The sequence below is a fragment of the Schistocerca gregaria genome, chromosome 2 (assembly GCF_023897955.1).
Source record: "Schistocerca gregaria isolate iqSchGreg1 chromosome 2, iqSchGreg1.2, whole genome shotgun sequence".
Lineage (NCBI taxonomy): Eukaryota > Metazoa > Arthropoda > Insecta > Orthoptera > Acrididae > Schistocerca > Schistocerca gregaria.
The window spans coordinates 319,372,026-319,393,367 of NC_064921.1; the positions used below are offsets into that span (position 1 = coordinate 319,372,026).

The following is a 21,342-nucleotide window of genomic DNA, read 5'->3' on the forward strand; positions in this document are numbered from 1 at the left end:
CAGTCTGGGACTTGCTTGGCTTCAAAGGGACAATGAAGTAACCTATGTTTATTTTTATTTATTTATTTATTTATTTGTCTAGAAATCTTGTAACATCCTATGGTCTGAGCCATCATCTTAATTTGACACTTAAAACCAATTTTCTTAACCATGACACGAGTTTTAAACGTTAATTTTAGGGAAGGATTATAGGAAGTGGTGGCCTAATATGTAACTGTGTAGGGGGGACTAGCTAATTCCTTATGAGACTAATGAGACACAGCACAACTTGCAGAAATGGAAAATACATTTTTGTAATGCCTTGTGTATGTTTTGTGATAATAGCACAATGATTAAATTTACAGGTAGGTGCATCAGTGCAGAAATTTAATCTACAAATAACATCTAATGAAGATGAGTTGTTTCTTTTTCTTCATGTTTAGATGAAGCAAAACAGAGAGAAATACATGAATGCTTGACACTTCATATGGTGATCAGTTTTTTTTAAAAAATACAGGTGTTAGAATTGTTAAAATAAAACTGAATGAAATACCCAATGGTCCACTGTAGCTGTATTTTTTCAGGTCACTTATAAACCCAAACAGCCAGTTTACAACTATTTGAGTTGCATCTCCTGGTGCAAAAATAAATTCTATGTCATAGATTACAGAAGGCCGCAGTGTAACAATTTGTGTGGCTAGGTCACAATTTCAGTACTCTTCAACTGATAAAAAACAATCATCAAATGATAACAAAGCCACCATCAAGTCGGGAACTGTACACATTCCAACTAAAAGATGCTCTTGTTGACCTACGTCAAGCGACAAAATGCCCCTCATAGGTGTTATTCGTGAAGTACTGGGCCCAGAGGTGACAAAAGCCATCAACATAACAGCTGACAACATAAGCTGCAGGTGTTCCATGTGTTGTCTACGTGTGTGCTGTGACTGCCATCCGGGTACTGAGACAGTGACAGAAATTGAACTAACACAGGCAAATGAGAAAGCAAGATGCTAGTGCTCTATTGAGGACTTACGGTCAGCACAAAAACTATTAGACTTGGCACTCTGCATTACATACAAATGAGAGTATCAGCTTCTGTCACTACAGGGTGCAGTACTTTCCTGAATAACTCCATGAGGGGCATTTTGTTGCTTGACACAGGCCAACAAGAGTGTATTTTAGTCAGAATGTGTACAGTTCCTGACTTAACTCAGTCATGACTTTTCTCACTGGTGGTAGTCTTTTTTATCATGAGATGACGGGTTTTTATTGAAGAGTGCTGAAATCATGCCCTAGTCACACCACACTGTGGTATTCTGTAACCTATGGCAGCATTTATATTTGCACTACATGATGGAACTCAAATTGGCTGTGGGTTTATAAGTGACCTGAAAAAATACAGCTGCAGTGGACCATTGGACATTTCATTCTGTTTTATTTTCATAATTTTAACACCTGTATTTTAGAAAATACTGTTCACTGTATGTATAACTACTTTTGTTGTGGTTGCCTCAGTTCTAAAGTTATCTGAGACAGAAAAGCTTATCCAGACCATTAATGCCTAGATCATAGTGGGTAACCACATAAAAACAAAACACAGCCGACCACCAGAACTTACTCAAAATAACCTGGAGTGTCTCTTCACATCAGACTGCATGGCCACCTTAGTGGCTAAACTTTTTCTGATGCAGAAACGACACAAAATGTAGGGTGAGCTTTGACTATTTATTTGTTTAAACAGTGTTGTTTTCCTAGGTATGTGAATGGAGAAAGTAAAATTCAACTGTGGTGGATAATTTTGATGTCTTGAACAATGTGTTCTATCTTGGTTGTATAAATGTTAAAAAGTCAAATGGCACGCCATCTGCTACTGCTTAAGTTAGTCATTGCCTTCGAATACTACATGGAAGTAAAATAACATACTGAAAAAAAAATGTAATGGTGCATATTGCTGTATGGAGGCCCTGTGGTCCAAGGAAAAATAATATGTATAGGACATAACAAGCTACATGCTATATTTAGATCAGTTTAAAAAAAGTGTTGATAAGTACCTATAAACTAGGTATTCTACATACTGTAGCAGCAAACTGAGTGAACTGGAATACATTCTGTAATAAATATTCAGTTACTATCATTCCTTTGCCTTTTTAAAAAAAAGACAGCACTGATGAATTGCCCTGAAGACACTTCACAGCATTTCCTCTTTATACATCCTCTGACGATAATTTTAATATTATACTACCAGCAGGCTGCATGTGATTATCACATGGCATTTGATTGTTAGCCATGAGCCTCCTGCCCACCTTTTCTATAAACTTACAGCAAACTCAAGCAGATTCATGCTTATCTGCCCCACTCCTTTATTACTCATAGTCGTATCAACACAATTCATTCAAACATGTACAGCAGATGACATCAAAATCTCTGGTTTTATGTATCACAACAAATAAATGAAACAAAATTTAAAAAGAAATTTATTTTACAAACTGCACAAACCCACAATTTGTGTGCACTGTCACAGACACATAGCTACAAAATATCTCAATTCATCACATTCACATTTTGTTACACTTTCACAATAACATTTACTTCACTTACACAGAAAAACAAAAGAGTAACTCACATGGAATGTATATTTTACACACACAAATATAAGGCACTGATTTATTAATAGTCTCTTTGCTTCTTGTTCTGAGTTTATCCAAGGAACATTCTTGGGAGAAAAATCACAAAATGCACTAACAGTTTATAAAAATAGGAATTGTGCATATTATTTTCAGAAATGTATCTATCAAGGAAGACACATCACAGTGTAATGTCACAACCTGCCATTTTACATACCACAGGTGGTAATATTTTTCTCTGCAGGAAACCAACACAGATTTTGTATGCTATGTTGAACATGTTCACTAAAAAATGCTGCAGCTACTAGTCACTCACTCATATTTTCCATCTTCCATTACACACTTGAACATTTTAGCACATAGGAGATTAAATGACCCTGGAATATAAAAAAAAAGTATAAGAATCAGACTTAATAAAATATTAGATTAAAACAACAGAGAATTTTGGAATAAATCATCGTGTTCTGGCACTGGCCTAAACAGCAAGCAGAAATTTAAAAATACTTGAAGTGGAATTGTGTTCATACATGAAGGTGGACTCCTTCTATAAAACTACAATATATATTGTCTGAAGTGACATAGTGATCAGGCAACCAAATGCTGCAAAAAGTAGCCCATTTCTTAACAAGAAACAAAAGTTTAAAACACAGTACTGAAAACACACATTTGTGCTTTGTTACTATATGTGTCATAAGAACAGGTAACAAGTACAATGGTGTCTGTTATTATCAATAATAGGTAACAGCAGTTACCTTACAAAGGTGATATGGTTTTCACCAACAACAAAACAACTTTCATCATCTATTGGTATTCTAAAATAAGTTGTTATTCAAGGGGCAGTCCTTTCTAAAATGTATTCTCTTTTGAAAAAATTGCACATGTGTTCAAACAGAACTCAGTATTTCATCATGTAACTCAAAATGGTTAGAAAAGCCATTAGGTTTCACATTTTTATCTTTTTATCCAAAAATAGATGAAATTATGTTATAGTAAATGATTCATAAAGCAAAAAATGAGTATTGACACTTTATGGGGCAGAAAAGCATGTGGGCCTATGGACAAAAATGATATGAGCTGTCTTCAATTTTTTGTTGAGTATTTACAGATAGAAAATGTTGCTCAAGTTCAAACTATTTGGCAGTCTTTATTTATGGATGAATGAAGTGATTACATCATCTGGCATGCCGGTTTTTTGTAGCAGGCACCTGCATTGTTTTCTGTACAATTAATGGCAAAGTTCAGCCTGTAACAGCAGAATATAATCATTGGTTTTGTTAATTTATGAGGTGTAAATACCATTAACATTCATTTTTCCATTTAGTCTGATATGTAGGGATGGTGTAAAGAAAGCAAAAATACACGTTCATGGCTGTAACAATTGAAAAAATATACTATGTTCAAATTACCTTGACAAAAACAATGTATTGGAACACAGAATGCACAGATTCTTAAATATTTTTCTTGTGAAACACAAATGACTCTTTATTCACATGAATTATTTTTAGATTTTCAGAAGACTTTTCCTCACAAGCAGCTTCTAATCAAATTGTGTGCCTATGGATAATCATCGCAGTGTGCAAGTGGATTTATTATTTCCTGTCAGAAAGGTCATGGTCCATAGTAACTGCTGGAAAGTCATCAAGTGAAACTGGAGTGATATCTGTCAGTCCCCTAGGACTGTCTGTTCTTAATGTATATAAATGGCTTAGGAGTGTGTCTGAGCAGCCCCCTTAGAATGTTTGCAGTGTTGCTGTTAATTACCATTTGATAAAGTCATTAGAAGATCAAAATCAGTTGCCAAATTATTTAGAAAAGATATCTATTTGGAGTGTATAATGGAAATTTACTCTAAACAATAAAATGTTCTATGTACTCCACATGAGTACCAAAGGGAATCTCTAAGTTCAGTTACATAAAAAATCACAGTAATTTAAAGGCTGTCGATTCAACTACATACAAAAGGATTACAATTATGAGCAACTTTAATTGCAACCATCACACAAAAAATGTTGTGTGGAAGATGAAGAAAAGAGGCATTTTACTGGCAGAACACGACAAATCTGCTAAAGAGACTGCCTACATTACACATTTCCATCCTCTTCTGGAGTACTACTGCGTAGTATAAGATCCTTGCCAGGCAGAATTGATGGAGCACATAAAAAAAGTTCAAGGAAGGGCAGCTTATTTTGTATTATTGCAAAATAGAGGGGAGTGTGTCACAGATATGATACGAGAGTTGCAGTGATAATCATTAAAATGAAGATGTTTTTTGTTGCAACAAGATCTTTTCATGAAATTTCAATCACCAACTTTCTCCTTTGAGTGTGAAAATATTTTTCTGACTCCCACTTAAATAGGCAGAAATGACCATTGTAATATGATGGTCATTTTTAAAGCAAAAAATGTCTGTACATCCTATCATATGACGTCCGTTCACAATCTGCCACTCTCGGCCAGTCTCTCACTGTGCTGCCATTATGTTCTAAAACTCTGCTGGTGTTGGCTGTATGGTTATACTGCTTTGTTTGCCACCATGTCAATCAGTAATCCTGCTGATTGAGAAGTGCACTCAGTTATTTGGCTCTTAAATGCAAACTAAGTTTTTCCTGCTGAAATTCACTGGCACCTTGTTGAAGTTTATGGTGCAGGTGTAATTAATGATGAAAATGTATGTAAGTGGTGTAGGCTGTTAAATGAAAGGAGGACAAATGCTGATCATGATGAACAATCTGGATTGCTTACTGTCATAAATGAAGACTTGATACATTACATATTTCCACAAGTTTCAAGATTAGTAGTTTTTCACATCGTTACTGCCAAACTTCACTACCAAGAACTATCTGTGAGATGGGTGTCAAAAGTGTTGACAAAAGAACACAAAACAAAGCAGATGGCACCTTTTTTTGTCCATTTTGGAGCACTATCATAAGAATGGTGATGAGTTCTTGAGTCACTCTGTAATCACCAATGAGACATGGATTGAGCACTACGACCCAGAGAATAAACATCAATCAAATGAGTGGCATCATGTTAACTAGCAATGAAACCATGAAAATTCAGAAAATCATGGCCAAGGTCTTCTGCTTGACTTTTTGCCAAAAGGAATGACAGTAAATGCTGAGAGGTACTGTGAAACATTATTAAAGCTTAGGCACACTGTTCAAAGTTGTCAGTGGGGACTGCTTTATACTATTTACAATCATAAATAAAGTTTTTCTTACTCAATTACAAATTGGTTATCACTTCAGAAACAACCCTCAAAATAAGAGAAATCAGAGATCACACTGAAACATTTAAGTGGTCACTTTTCTCACATGGAATGGTAGACGAATAGTCTGAAAGTGGTTCGGTGAACCGTTTGCCAGGCTCATAAGTGTGATTCACAATATAGTCATTAGATTTCAATCTAGAGGAAGTGTTTTCAAGATGATAACTTTGAACGATAACTAATGAACTCAGAGCTGCACAGGAACCTATTCTTTAAGTGACGCTAACATGAATGGTGATTTCATTGCATTAACTGCACAATGTTTGAGAGTGAATGTCATTTTTGTCTAATCCTATCACTTCATCAATATAACACTTCTGCACACTAAGCACTCCCAACTCAAAAGTTTTTCAAAACAATTCTGAAGTGGTGTATCATGCTCTGGATACACCTAAGCTCACTCCTGGAAATTTTTTGACTGTTTCAAACAATCTCTGTGACTAAATTTTCTAGTTGAGTTGTTAGGCATCAGAATTTTTTCAGTGTGCAGCAGACTCCTGAAGAAGTGTTTGCAATTATCATATCAGTGATGTTGCCTTTGTAAAACATGTGTTCATGAACAGGGAGGTTATGTTGAAAAGTGAAAGAACTTTAAACTTTTGCATATGAATTACTTTTGAATACATTATGGGAGTGACAGTGATCAATGTGTTACAAATATTTACTATTTACAAATTTTTACTATTTTTTTACAAATTTTTACAAATATTTACTATTAAAAACATTCTTGATCACAATTTATTTATTAAGGTGATCAGTTTCACAGTAGTGATTCTCCAGCAGAAAGAGGTTCCTACTCAATGGTCTGAAGATGACCACAATAGTGGTCGAAACTGATCACCTTAATAAATAAATCGTGATCAAGACTGTTTTTAATAGTAAATATTTTTTGCATATGATTTATCAGGAAAAAATGAGGCCTTAGAATTCATATGTAAGTTTTAAAAATGAAGTTAGATCTACAGCTTCTTGAACTACTACAAGAGTTTCTTCATTAGGAGAAAGTTAGAAATGAAGTAAGAGAAAATAAAGGAAAGAAGTAGAAACCAAATGAACAAAATTTCACTTAATTATTATGACTACAGAATACAGGTTTTCTTTCAGCTTCATTCATGCATCCTCATTCAAATTCAAGGTTAGGACTGACACACCTGTGTATCTTTCCTGTTGCCCAACAGCCTCTTTTCCATGTCAAAGATGCTGCTTCAGAAATTTAAAAGCTTTAGTTTGAACATGTAACTGATGCAACTGTACTAAAGTTATATGCTCAGTTTCCCATCTGAGTGTATGTCAGTCACACTCCCTTCTTTTCAATATAGTGTCAATATTCATTTTATCTATGTGAAAAGTTTAAGCAGCATTAAAGGTTTTGTACAGACATAATATAATATTACCTGATGCCTTTGCTAGCCAGATAGGCTTGTTCTTCCAGTAGATGAAGATAAGGTACATTGGAATTCCAGACACTATGAATGAGAGGCCAATGCTCACTTCCCATGGTTTAACATAACATGGGACTGTGACCAGGAACAAACATATAATAAAGAAAATTATTGGGAAAATTATCTGGACCTGGAAATAAAATATATTTTCATCAATATGTATTCACAGTTATAACACATCTTTATTACACCAACAAACAAAATATCAAAGTTAATAAATAATCAGAAAGACTTCCCTTAGGGGGGAAAAAAAGGACAGGTGTATACTCGCACACACACGCACATGTGCGGATGTGTGTGTGTGTGTGTGTGTGTGTGTGTGTGTGTGCGTGTGTGTGCGCGCGCGCGCGCGCTCGCTCGCAAGAGTGTACACCTGTCCTTTTTTCCCCCTAAGGGAAGTCTTTCTGCTCCCGGGATTGGAATGACTCCTTACCCTCTCCCTTAAAACCCTTATCCTTTCGTCTTTCCCTCTCCTTCCCTCTTTCCTGAAGAAGCAACCGCCGGTTGCGAAAGCTAGAAATTCTGTGTGTTATTTATTGTGCCTATCTACCGGCGCTTTCCCGCTTGGTAAATCTTGGAATCTTTGTTTTTAATAAATAATCAGTTATTTGTTTTCACAGAAGACTTTACAAAGTGTCAATATATTTTTGAAATGTGTCATGAAATAAAGAGAAGACTGATGCAAATTTCTGCAACTCTAAATAGTAGGTCAAGAAACAAAAAATAGAGAAAATTCTGAAGTTTAGTGAACCACAAAGATGGAAAGATCTGAAATAAATAAAGAAACATGTTAAGAGATATGCCTGAAAGACGGGATGTATTTACATTTTTACCTTAGATTTGAACAACAATCATGGAAATTCATGGATGGAGCCAAATGTAGAATAATGGAAAGGCAACCATTCAACTACAGTGAGCACAAAAGCACAGAAATATGTAACAAAAAACAATTCACATTTGCTTTCAAGCTCTTGCCCTTTTTTCTAGCAAACACATATACATTCACACACACAACCATACAGACACTAAATGTGCTTCCTGTGGCCACGCAGGCTCCCACAGAATGAGCCTCTGCCTCCAAAATATTGTCCATAACATACTACCCTACATTCCAGACACTGCTCACTTCCTTCACTGTCTCTCCACAGTCCTAGTACCATTAGCACCAGGCTCCTTGTCGACCACTGCAACATCCTTCTACTCCAATATCACCCATACCCAGCCATGGAACACTACCTTTCCCTACATCCTCCTGGTCTCAAACCCACACCTTCTTTCCTAATCCTCCTCGCCAACTGCATTCTGACCCACAATTATTTCACTCTCGAAGGCCACATCTACAAGAAGGAAAAAACAGGATTCTGTCATGGATACTCGCATAACACCACCCCTATACCTACTTATTTATGGCCATCTGGACGAATCCTTCCTATCCATTGAACAACTGCAATCTCTTGTCTGGTTCAGATTCATTGACGACATGTTCAAAATATGAAGTCACAGCAAGAACAAACTTTGCTCTTTTCCTCCATAACATCAACACCTGCTCGCAAATCTGCTTCACCTGGTCCTTCTCAACTTATCGAGCCACTTCAGATGACTCCATGAATAACTCTGTCCATATCAAGCAGATCAAGCACATAAAGTACCTCTACTTTGACATCTGTCACCCATTCCATGTAAAAGACTCCCTTCCTTATAGCCTCACCACCCATGGATGCTGCATCTCCAGTGGAAAGCAGGAGCTGTCAAAATATACCGTTAACTTTACCAGAGCCCTTAATGACAGACAATATCTTATCCGGCACAACCATGAAGAAATCTATGATGGTATTTGCTCCTCTACAACCAGTAAACCTATTAATTAACCAGTCACCAACTGGCACTCTTCCTATCGCCCAGTAAAAGCCTGGCCTTGAAATGCTCAAGTATATCTTCCACCAGGGTCTCAACTATCCCTTTTTATGCCCCAAGATGGGGGATATCCTACCTAGTTCACTCAAATTAATATTACACTGCCCATCCAACTTCAGAATATCCTTGTCCATCCCTATTCCAAACTTACTTTCAATCCTGCATGGTGAGTCTCCTATGGTTGATCCAGGTGCAACATCTGCCCCATACCCCCACCCATCACCATCTACTGCAGTCCAGTTGCAGGCATTTCCTAGCAAATAGAAGTCAGGGCCACATTTGAAAACAGCCATGTTATATGTCAACTATGCTGCAATTACTATAAAGCAGTCTATGTGGGCATGTACTGCCTTCTCAGACCACTGTTCCCCACTCCCCTCCCCCCCCCTCTCACCCCTGCATGAAGGTCATTAGGTGTCTCTCTCTCTCTCTCTCTCTCTCTCTCTCTCTCTCTCTCTACCTACCTACCTATCTATCTAACTACTTTTCAAACTTTCTCGCTTCTCTCTTTCCCTTCCCTTTTCTACCTCTCACCCTCACCTTTCTCTCCTTTTCTTCTGACCCCCCCCCCCCCCCTCAGTTTTCTTTCCTTTCTCTGTCTCTCCCTACATCTAGTTTTGTTGTTACCTCTATACTCTTTTCATCTCATTGTGCAGCCACAGAGGCATCTGTCCGAAAACCTGCCTCTTTCCTGCTAACCCCTTTTTGCATCCTTTCCTAAACACTCCCACCTCCATCATGTCAGGCAGCTGCTTTTATTAAATTCTTAGCGTTATCAGTCTTGCATCATGGTCTTGGAAGTGTGCGTTCAGGTGTCTGTGTGGTTGTTTGTGTGGATGTGTGCACTTTTCCTAGAAAAATAGCAATAACTCAAAAGCTGATTTGAATACATTTTCCTGTTACATGTTTCTATGCTCCAGGCTTTGGTCTGCTGTGAGTGAGTGTTTGTCTATCCCTTTTGCATCAACTGAAAAATATACAAACCAATTTTAAATTATCTGATATGAGTACCTATCAATAATTCATTCCATCAGCAATTTTAATTCATACACTGCCTTCTCGCACCACTCTTCCTTTCCCCCATGTGTGCTGCCTCCCCCCTCCCCTCTCTTTTACCCCCTTCCTCCCCAATGTCTAAGACTGTACTACAAAAATATCAGGAAACAATTCATTTCATTGATTTGGGAACAAAGAGATAAAAATTAATTATCTGTGAAAAGAAGCAGCACAGAATGTCTATATAGCGCACTTCCTTGGAAAATACCTATATTCACCGTTATCTAGAGAACTGTATGTATCTACTGACGCGTTTACCTACAGTACAAAAAAATCCTGGCACGTATGAGCCTAAATATGAGTATAATTTTTTTTATCAGTATGGTAACATATTGTTATTATTATAACTTTTGCCTTGCTTAACTATTCCTCACCAACTTTCAGGCTTTTGCCCATCGACATAAAAAGAAACTGGCTACTTAGGACCATTTATCATATTTCTATAGGACATAACAGTTGTAGGTCACTTTGGCAGTCATCTAAATAGCTTTTCTACCACATCTTCATTGACAGAAATGTGCTTACCTTGATGGGTCTTTCTGCATCTGGCCACTTGTATCTCAACCAAAGCAACCCTGTTACTGACAATGTGGTAAACAGTGCCTCCACAAAGCTCAAGTAATTTATCAGTGAATAAATATCTTCAATGATAAGTAGAACAAGTGTGATGATACACTGTAAAAAAGCAAATAACTATTGCAGTATTTGTTTTGAAAAACAACAACATTAGGAAAATAAATACTTTCAGATAATTTCAGTTTATATGAAGCAATTTGTGAAACAGGGAGATATTTGCCCCGTGGAAAGTCACTGCACTACAAGAGTAAATATAATTTAAAACAATGTGAATGCTGTTTTCAATTAAAGTTTCTATAGCTTTAAGTGACAACTGCCGCCTGAAATTAACTTTCTCGTTGTAGTATAGATAAAAATTTCAAGTTCTGACTTACTGGTTGTGATATTTGCCTGCTACAGGGTTATTAATTTTCAAAGATATTATACACTAAAGAGCCAAAGAAACTGGTACACCTGCCTTATATTGTGTAGGGTCCCCGCGATGATGTGGCATGGATTCGACTAATGTCTGAAGTAGTGCTGGAGGGAACTGACACCATCAATTCTGCAGGGGTGTCCATAAATCTGTAATAGTATGAGGGGATGGAGATCTCTCTTTAACAGCACGTTGCTAGGCATCCCAGACATGCTCAATAATGTTCATGTCTGGGGAGTTTGGTGACCATTGGAAGTGAAACTTCCTGGCAGATTAAAACTGTGTGCCCGACTGAGACTTGAAATCGGGACCTTTGCCTTTCGCGGGCAAGTGCTCTACCATCTGAGCTACCGAAGCATGACTCACGCCCGGTGCTCACAGCCTTACTTCTGCCAATATCTCGTCTCCTACCTTCCAAACTTCACAGAAGTTCTCCTGCGAACCTTGCAGAACTAGCACTCCTGAAAGAAAGGATACTGCGGAGACATGACTTAGCCACAGCCTGGGGGACATTTCCAGAATGAGATTTTCACTCTGCAGCGGAGTGTGCGCTGATATGACCATTCTGACCATTGGAAGTGTTTATCACTCTGTAGCAATTCTGCACATGTGGGGTGTCACATTGTCCTGCTGGAATTGCCCAAGTCCGACAGAATGCACAATGGACATGAATGGATGCAGGTTATCAGACAGGATGCTTACATACATGTCATCTGTCAGAGTTGTATCGAGACATATCAGGTGTCACATATCTCTCCAACTCCACATGCCCCACACCATTTCAAAGCCTTCATCATCTTGAACAGTCCCCTTCCGACATGCAGGGTCCAAGGATTCAAGGTTGTCTCCGTACCTGTACACATCCATCTGCTCAATACAATTTGAATCAAGACTCATCTGACCAGGCAACATGTTTTTAGTCATCAACAGTCTAATTTCAGTGTTGATGGGCCCAGGCAAGGCATAAAGCTTTTTGTTGTGCAGTCATCAAGGGTAGACAAGTGGGCCTTTAGCTCTGAAAGCCCATTTCAATGATGTTTCATTGAATGGTTCACAAGCTGACACTTGTTCATGGTCCAGTGCTGAAATCTGCAGCAGTTTGTGGAAGGGTTGCACTTCTGCCATGTTTAATGATTCTCTTCAGTTGTCATTGGCCTCATTCTTGCAGGATCTTGTTTTACCAGATTCCCGATATTCATGGTACACTCGTGAAATGGTCATATGGGAAAATCTCCACTCCATCGCTACCTTGGAGGTGCTGTGTCCCATCACTCATACACCGACTATAACACCATATTCAAACTCACTTAAATCTTGATAACCTGCTACTGTAGCAGCAGTAAGCGATCTAACAACTGTGCCAGATGCTTGATGTCTTATATAGGCGGTCCCAACCGTAGTGTCATATTCTGCACGTCTACTTCTCTGTATTTGAATACGCCTGCCTATACCAGTTTCTTTGGTGCTTCAGTGTATATGCCTACATGTAAATATAATATTTAAAAAATTACAATAAAAGCAACACATATTGTGAGATCAGGGACATTCAAGATAACAGTAACTAAAGAAAATAAACACAGAACATTGGGTTCATTTTACATTCCATCTCAGGGCCTTTTTTTTTTTTTTACAAAAGGCCTAACAGCCATGGATTTCAAATAATAAATATGTCATGGTTAAGGTACCTTGTTGAATTCTGATATGACTTACATGAAAAATGTATCTAGTTTTATTAAGTGCTCACAAGTTGATAGATGAGATCCTTCCCTTTAGAATACACATGCGAGAGAATCAACTGCTGTTCTACATTATGGGGCTGCTTGTAGAAATTTTAAACACATAAGACCATAAAACATGTTAAACAAAAGAGAGGAAGGAAGGAAGGGAGAAGGGACGTTTGGGGTTTAATGCCCCATTTTCTGATGTGTAAAAAATGTAGGGGAAGACAGAGACTAGAATGCATCCAACAAACAGCTGAAGAGGCTGAGTGCATGTGGTACCCTGAATTGAAGATATTGGCACACGAGACAAATTTGTAGCATGCTACATCAAACCAGTCACAGGACTGATAAACAATAATGAAATAAGTAAATAAATCAGTAAGGTCAGTACAGAAGGAGCATAAACGTGAACTGACTGGAGTAAATCCATTGTGGCCCTTTTTGTAACCACAACACCACCTACATTGATTTACAAAAACAAAATAGATCCAAAATCTAGGTAAGGAGATGTTGTTTTCAATCTGGCTGTTTGTGACTGTGAGTCAAGAACCTTAAACACTGTACCATTTTGCTTGGTGCATCAAAACCAGTCTTAACTGGCGATTTTCAATCATGTTCACTGTCACTTGTAAGAAGTGGGTGCGATATATGTGTTTCTGAGCTTCCAGATTGTTTCCAAAATGCAACCACTTAATTATTGCTACATACTAATAATATATTACTTCACTTACCAGAAAGACCAGTGATGGCACAGGAGTAAACTGATCGATATGAATCAGAGCTATTGCTTTAGGAAGATGACCTTGGCGAGCTCCAACAAAGAATAATCGAGCTGATGCAAATATTGCCCCATTAAGTGCTCCAAATGTCGAACAAGCCACAAAGAAGGGCATAGTCCAGGACATCACACCAAGCAATTTGTCACCAAATGTCTGTAAACAAAAGAAAATCACTCCATGACAGTTTTGTAGTACTCATAAGTATGACGCTTACGATCTCTACTGTTACTATCATCACAAAACTATTCACATTATTATAATTTATATTTACTGAACTGCTATTCTACAACCATTGACAGAATATCCTTTTTTCCTTTGTTTTGATATTTTAAAGAAAAAGGGAGGCATTATGCGAAAATTTTATTTGTTTCTAGCATACTTTATCAAGCATACTTACCACAGCTACTGCTGTTGATGACAGTAGTTCATCCTTTGACAGGACTACAAAATATGCAATATTTGCCAAAACATATATTGTTGTCACTAGCGGCATGGAAATTGCTATTGCTCTGGGAAGGTTCCTAAAATATAATTTTAAAAGACAGTAAGTACAGAACATATCCACAGCATATCATCAAACTGTATTAGTAATATTCATTTTAATTTAAATCTTACTTGTAAGGCTCCTTCAGTTCTTCTGTTACAAAATTCAAGTAGTTCCTAGAACAAAAAAAGAGCAAGTACTTCCTGTATTTGCTTTTCACAATTCCTTACATCCAGTTATTTTCAAATTAGAATAGTGAATGAACAATAATTAACTGGGCATGTAAAACATGAAACAGTAAACAGAACATACTGCGCACAAGAAGATGACAAGATATTTAATATCAAAATCCTTGAATAAGCTTAAGGAGAGAGGGTGGAGATAATTCCAGTAGGATTTTCAGATTGCTATGAACTACTTTCAGAATAACAAAAAAACAAAGACCTGTAAAATTAGATTTACGGAATCTTAGATTTATGAACTTGCTAGTTGGCATCAAACAAAATGTATGAGGCCTTAAAGGTAGTTAGCCAAATTTTATGATGCCGATTTTATATTTCTGTTGACTGTTACCAGGAAAAGAGAATGATGTACTACCAATTTGTAACATTAACACATGTCCAAATGAAAGACAATTTTATGGCTTTTCAACATTTATATACACTTTCCAGCTTTTGCACCATACTGCAAACAAAGAATGCAACAAAATAAAAGTACACTATGAAATATATCATATAATGACTGTGCAAGGGGCCGCATTATGACACATACTAACAAGCAAATTCCCAGTAGCATCCTAAGGCAAATTCCCATGTTCCTGCCACAGCTGTATACCTTAAGTCTCCACTATTCAGGCAAATGTTTGCTAGTGGAGAAGTTGTTATTAAATCACTCCCAGATTTTTGCAATGCATCCTAAGTTGAGTGACTGAGACCCTAGATTGCTGCAAGAAATTCATAAATCCTTCTGAAAAGTCTAAATCTTTTTAAAGGCAAGCTTTTACTCCCAGCACAATCACATTAGATATCACTTTATTATTACAGACAGCTGATTTGTTGCCAGAAATTGTGATAATCCAGCCACATTACATCACACAAACCATCTACCTACAGTTCTATCAACAATTAGTGCACCATGAAAAATTTGTTCAATAGCAAAGGTTGGGGTATGCCACTTCTCTAATACAATTTTATTCAGACTGCACTGGGTGTTACTTTTCTATTGTCATAAATACTCTGAAAGGCAAATACGATTGTTAAGTATTTCATGAGGTTTAGCTAGCCATCAACCAATGTGATGGTCTTGTCCAGCTGAAAGAAATGGAAGGGATATTTGGGTTTAGAATTATGTTGTTGATTAGACCACAGGGACATGGATGTGAATGAAGATCACCCACATCCTTTTCAGAAGAACAATCACAGCATTTGCTTAACAGATTTACAGAAATCTTGGAAAACCTAAATACAGACATTGGATGGAGATTTGAAATTAATTCCTTTTAAAACTGTCTAGTGCTATAACCACTTTACCAGTCTTCTCCACTTCTTTACCTAACTGTATCTTTTAGCATCTGTAGATAATGTGGATTTGACAGTTCCTGCTAACACTGTCTGACATGATGACTAGATTCAGCTAAGTTGTTGTATGACAACATACATGCAATGAACATCACAAATTTAGTTGAATCTGTGAACTGACAATTAAGTAAAATATTGTGTCATAACATAACAAAATTACATTTAGTATGAACAAGCATGTTCTATGATTATTCTAATTCACTGTGGATTATTCTCCATTGTGAATTTTACCTTGTAGCCCCCCCCCCCCCCCCCAAATCCTCCAAAGCTCCCTTTCTCCCTTGCACTTTTAACGTTGGCAATCCCATCACATTTTCCATAACATTGATTACCAAAGAGGGATACTTCGTGCAAACTCTAAAAAAGTTAATAAGCAAAGCAAAATTAATTAATTGTTGTCGACTTAACAGCATACTTTCCACAGAAGTAATGAATTGTAAATTTGGTCTAGATCCTGAAAATATGTTTTAACACACACTTAGCAATATCAACGCATTTTCAATAACATGTACTACCAAGCTAGGCGCACTTGTGCTCACTACAAAAAATATAAAAAGGAAATGTTTGCTCATTTTTGTTGACTTTTAATCAAATCAAACTTTTTAAACAGATTTTGACATATAATTAAGGGTCTGAACTTGAAAATATTGAACAACATTCATTGTAAAAAGCGATATCTACGACTTAGTCTTAAATTTTTATGTTTAGTTTAACTGAAAATTTTGAAACACTTTAGGAATGTAGCAAAAGAATTAATGAAAAAGAATAAATTTTTTTCGATATTTAAAAATATAAAGTAACTGACTAGATGACAATATTTTCAAAAGATGGACGTAAATAACCCCCTCGGTACTGCAAGGGTTCAAACAAATACTGGACAGTGGTATGAACACACACACACTTCGTGCACCGCTTAATGCAGTGTACAAAGAAACTCAGTGGTCTCTCAAGTAATGAACTACTGCTTATGTTGGTTAATGACAAATAAATAAATAAATAAAAACTTCATTTTAAGTCAGTCTAACAAATACATATTACTGACAATGTTGCATAAACTGTATATCCACTTATCTAAGGCAATGATTCCTCTAAAGCTGCAGATATAACACACACTAAAATGGTTTATAACATTCAGCTTTGCGAAAAATTGAATCTTTCAACAAGAAAAGAACAGTACAATAATATTAGGGAAACTAAAATGTCTAATACAATCTGTAAGTAACGTCAATGCACAAACTGCATGGCACAATATTGCTACACTATATATTGACATAATATTAAAATAGCATACCATCCAGAATACGAGAATAAGCCCGAGTAAAAGGAAAGTGCAATGTAACCAGGCTCAAGATTGGTGTCAACCATTGGATTGCTAATATTTTCAGTATGACCAGTGGCCAGCATCCACAATCCAGCAAGTATTATGATGACTAGAGCAAGTATCTTGGTGCCTGTAAAGATATCTTGAACTCTCGTAGCCCATTTCACATTGTAGCAGTTTATTACAGTCAGCAAACCTGAAACAAAATTGAAATATGACATTAAAGAGGCAGTTTTCTCTCTAAGAGCGCATTATCTATTGACTCTCTGTCTCCACCTCCAACACACCCACATCCACATCCATAGGGAAAGGGGAGGGAGGGGGAGAGAGACAGAGAGAGAGAGAGAGAGAGAGAGAGAGAGAGAGAGAGAGAGAGAGAGAGAGAGAGAGAGAGAGAGATCCATCACACCTAAAAAGCAAAACAATTACAGTTAATCATAGTGTGAATGCTATAAGATCTTGATATGAGATCAGAAGAAATACTTGACAGAAAAAGCGAAGCACCCAGAACACAAGGCGGGATGTCAGTATTTTTGTACAGGTATACACCACTGACAGGTATGTAAATGATTAGAATTGTGATTTCACATGACATAGAACACTCACTGGAGTGCATTTGTGAAGTCCTTGTTTAATGTTGTTACCAGGCTCGGTAAGATATAAAAGGTTGTGCATGGAGTCAGATTTTGAGTAACCACTATGAAGGGGACAGAGTCTTTACATACTTGTATGCGACAGCATTATCACCACTTGACAGAGTTCAAAAAGTTTGTCATTATGGGTCTCCATTTGGCTGGCTGGTTAATCATGTGATACACAGATTGTCAACCAAATCTGACCACCAGAAGGAAGGATTGCTGTACTGTATACCAAGCACATGATAACCTTTTCACATTGGCACTTAGTAGCTGAAAACAAGTAATAGACTCGTTGCAACCTTCCTGGGTCATCTGGCATCATTGTTCAGAGACTGGAGGCACCTAGACAATGGAATTACCATTCCATGTATAGACTGCAGTTAACACATCAACAGCTGCATTTGGAGTGGTGCCATTATTGGGAAGCATGCACTACTGATGAATGGCATCGCACTGTGTTCAGTAATGAGTTGAAGTTCCGCACTATCATCAATGACCATCATTGGGGGCACAGTGGTGACTTGGGTACAGGTCTCATGTGTGTTTTGGATAGGCACAGGGGCGTTACTCCTGGAATCATGGTGTGAGGAGCCACTGGTTATGACTTCAAGTCACAGCTGGCTCTGAATTGTTTGCCTGAAGCTGAGGTACTCCTGTGGCCAGCAATATAACCAGATCTGTTTCCGATAGAAGGTCTATGGAACCAGCTTGGATGTCAACTCTGTCCCAGTTCCACTATCCAGGACATCAGGACTAGCTACAACAGTTGTGGGTCAGCTTCCCTCAGGAGAGGATACAATGCCTTTATGGCACCCTTCCCACCTGAATCAGTGCATGCATCAGGGACAGAGTGGATGCAAAGTCTTACTCATAAATGGGCTCATACTGCCAAATTCTTTGTAAATTTACCTTGATTTTGTGATCACTGAAATACCATCACATACTGCCTCAACCCATGAAGTTTCATTTCATTTATTTCATCATCCACTTCTGAGTGCTTCACTTTTTGTGGAAAGCAATGTACTTGTACTTTTCTCGACCACTAACAGAATGTAATACAGAAAGCATGGGATAAAGCTCTGTACAGCACAAATAGTGCTGTAAGATGATAGGGGATGCTGAGGAACAATTTTTATTTATCACCCAAAATAGAAGCAACACATGTAACTAATGTGTAAAGAGTCCAAAAAGCAACAAGTCAAAGATACTATTTGTGATGTAGAAGGAAATTTTTCTTCATAATGTAAGAAACAAACAATTGTGACACCTGCTGTGTTGTTTTCAGCAAGGCAGGCATAAATCCCTACTAATTGGTTCAAATGGCTCTGAGCACTATGAGACTTAACTGCTGAGGTCATCAGTTCCCTAGAACTTAGAACTACTCCAACCTAACTAACCTAAGGACATCACACACATCCATGCCCAAAGGCAGGATTCGAACCTGCAACCGTAGCGGTCACGCGGTTCCAGACTGTAGTGCCTAGAACCGCTCGGCCACTCTCGCCGGCCCCTACTAATTAATTATCCAGTAAATCACCATAAACTCACTGTCTTGTGATGTTACTTCCATGGCACCTGCTGCTGAATCCCAGAACTCTTTTGAGCCAAGGATAGCCACAAATGTTTGTTGTTTCAGTCATCCTCTTACACCATATTTTATTGTGAATTGATACCATGAATATTACAAGCTGTGAAGGTAATTGATAGCCTAGATCACTTTTTTTTTACCGCTATATACTCCCTGCAATATAATGCTGCCTGAAACTACCCTAGACAGAGCCCTTTTTCACTGTAGAATAAGAAATATTTTATACATATCAAGTATGGAAAGTATCATGGGTAGTTTTCTAGATGTCCAGATAAAATATAGCTGTGGGGGTAGAAATGCACAGAAAAAAGAAAGTAAACAAGTTTAAATGAACACTAACAGATACAGCACAGAAATTTAAGAAAACTGTGTCTCTCAACTCATGGAAGAGGGGAGGTTGAAGAATTAAAAAGTTCTGTATTAGGTTATGATCTGTCTGATGTAATGCATCACTGAGCTACACAGAAATCTGACATTGCAATAGCTATACTCATTGTGGCCCACCAATGTGCAGTCTGACTTGCTGCCATGCACTCACAGACATGTCCAAACACTATTTATTTCATCACTGTTTGTTTACCTTCAGCAGTCTGGCACCCTTCAGAAATTGTTAAAATGGACGCTATGACAGGAAGGTCATTATATAATTTATTTCCCAGCATGGGACCTGGAAAAGTAGCAACTACATGAGCAAGCAGCACACCATTATTCCCACATGTAATGGATTATGCACTGTTGCACACAAAATTCTTATTGTTAGATTATAGTAAACCTTTGTGCCTTTCACGTCAATATTAATTGCTGCCTATTCTGCTTTATTTTATTTTTTATTCTACTTTGCAGGATAGGTAAATTTGTAATGTCACAACTATGTGTGGCATTGACAGCTAACATGTAGTGTTTTTCTGCCATTTGTGCACTTTTAATATACAATAATGACATCAGGTTGTGAAAATCAAATGCAGCTTTCACCATTCTCTGCAGAAGGATTTGACTGCATGATTTATTTGTGTCCTCAACAAAATTGTTGTACAGATTTTGTATCATATTTTATGACCCAGGCTTTCCCATTCATATAGAAGAAAGAACAACATAATGCTCTGTTTGACTAGTGTATGATTGCTAAATCTGTTAGGCTTCTTTTAATAACAATGACACTAAATTTAAAACACACCACCCTCCACATGTGGCAGTGCTTTTATCACATACAGGAGCTCTCTATTTCTTATTACTAATCTGTCATAGTTAAATATTCTGTTGACAGCAATTTTATTCCAGTATTTATCTTTATAAGCCAAGAAAGTTGAGATCCACCTACTGGGACTATCTGTCCACTGGTTTTACTGTAATTTTCAATACACACAGTCCTGTTGGAGAGAGCTTACCATTGCCTTCCTCCAGTCTGAGTGTAATTGAAAAGGATATCGTCCTTTTTTTTTCTACTTCTGTTATGGACTAATACATAAAACCTGCCTCTGTAGTTCAGTAGTTACGACTGTCAGACTGTAACATGAAGAATCTGGGTTCCATATCTGGTACTGAAAAGGATTTTTTCCTTTGGATGAGAGCTATAGCACTATTAGGTCAGCCTCAAGGAACAATTAAGAAGCTACCTGTAGTGTAATCAAAACCTCTATTTTGAAATCTGACATTTAAAAAGTGGGGCAGTGGTGTAACAACAACAAGCGCCCTCCCTCCACATGATTATTGGTGTCCTGTGACATCTAAGGCAGAGAATGAATGAACAGTCTGTTTGTATCAGATGATCCTCAGTGCATGATCACTAACATGCTTTATCTTTTTTACACAAGTACTGAATCAAAGTAAGAGAGGAGTGCAAGCCATCCAGGACATCTGAGAAGTACATATATCCCTCTTCACTTCGTACAGCTGAGGAAATAAATAGTTGTTTTATTGGTACTGCTTCACAAAAGACCACCTGAGCTCAAAGTACCAA

At 37.4% G+C, this 21,342-nt stretch overlaps 1 protein-coding gene across 1 annotated transcript in view; it reads right to left on the minus strand.

Annotated features, from left to right (window-relative positions):
- Positions 1-2,439: 2,439 nt before the first annotated feature.
- LOC126336955 (Y+L amino acid transporter 2) overlaps positions 2,440-21,342 on the minus strand; it is a 306,927-nt gene continuing 288,024 nt past the window's right edge. The window contains exons 3-9 of the mRNA XM_050001155.1: positions 17,130-17,355; positions 14,393-14,437; positions 14,175-14,298; positions 13,730-13,930; positions 10,812-10,961; positions 7,269-7,446; positions 2,440-2,983 (exon numbers count right to left, since the gene is read on the minus strand). Of these exons, the coding sequence (XP_049857112.1) occupies positions 2,919-2,983; positions 7,269-7,446; positions 10,812-10,961; positions 13,730-13,930; positions 14,175-14,298; positions 14,393-14,437; positions 17,130-17,355 (989 nt within the window). The 3' untranslated portion in view covers positions 2,440-2,918. The remainder of the gene's footprint in view (positions 2,984-7,268; positions 7,447-10,811; positions 10,962-13,729; positions 13,931-14,174; positions 14,299-14,392; positions 14,438-17,129; positions 17,356-21,342) is intronic.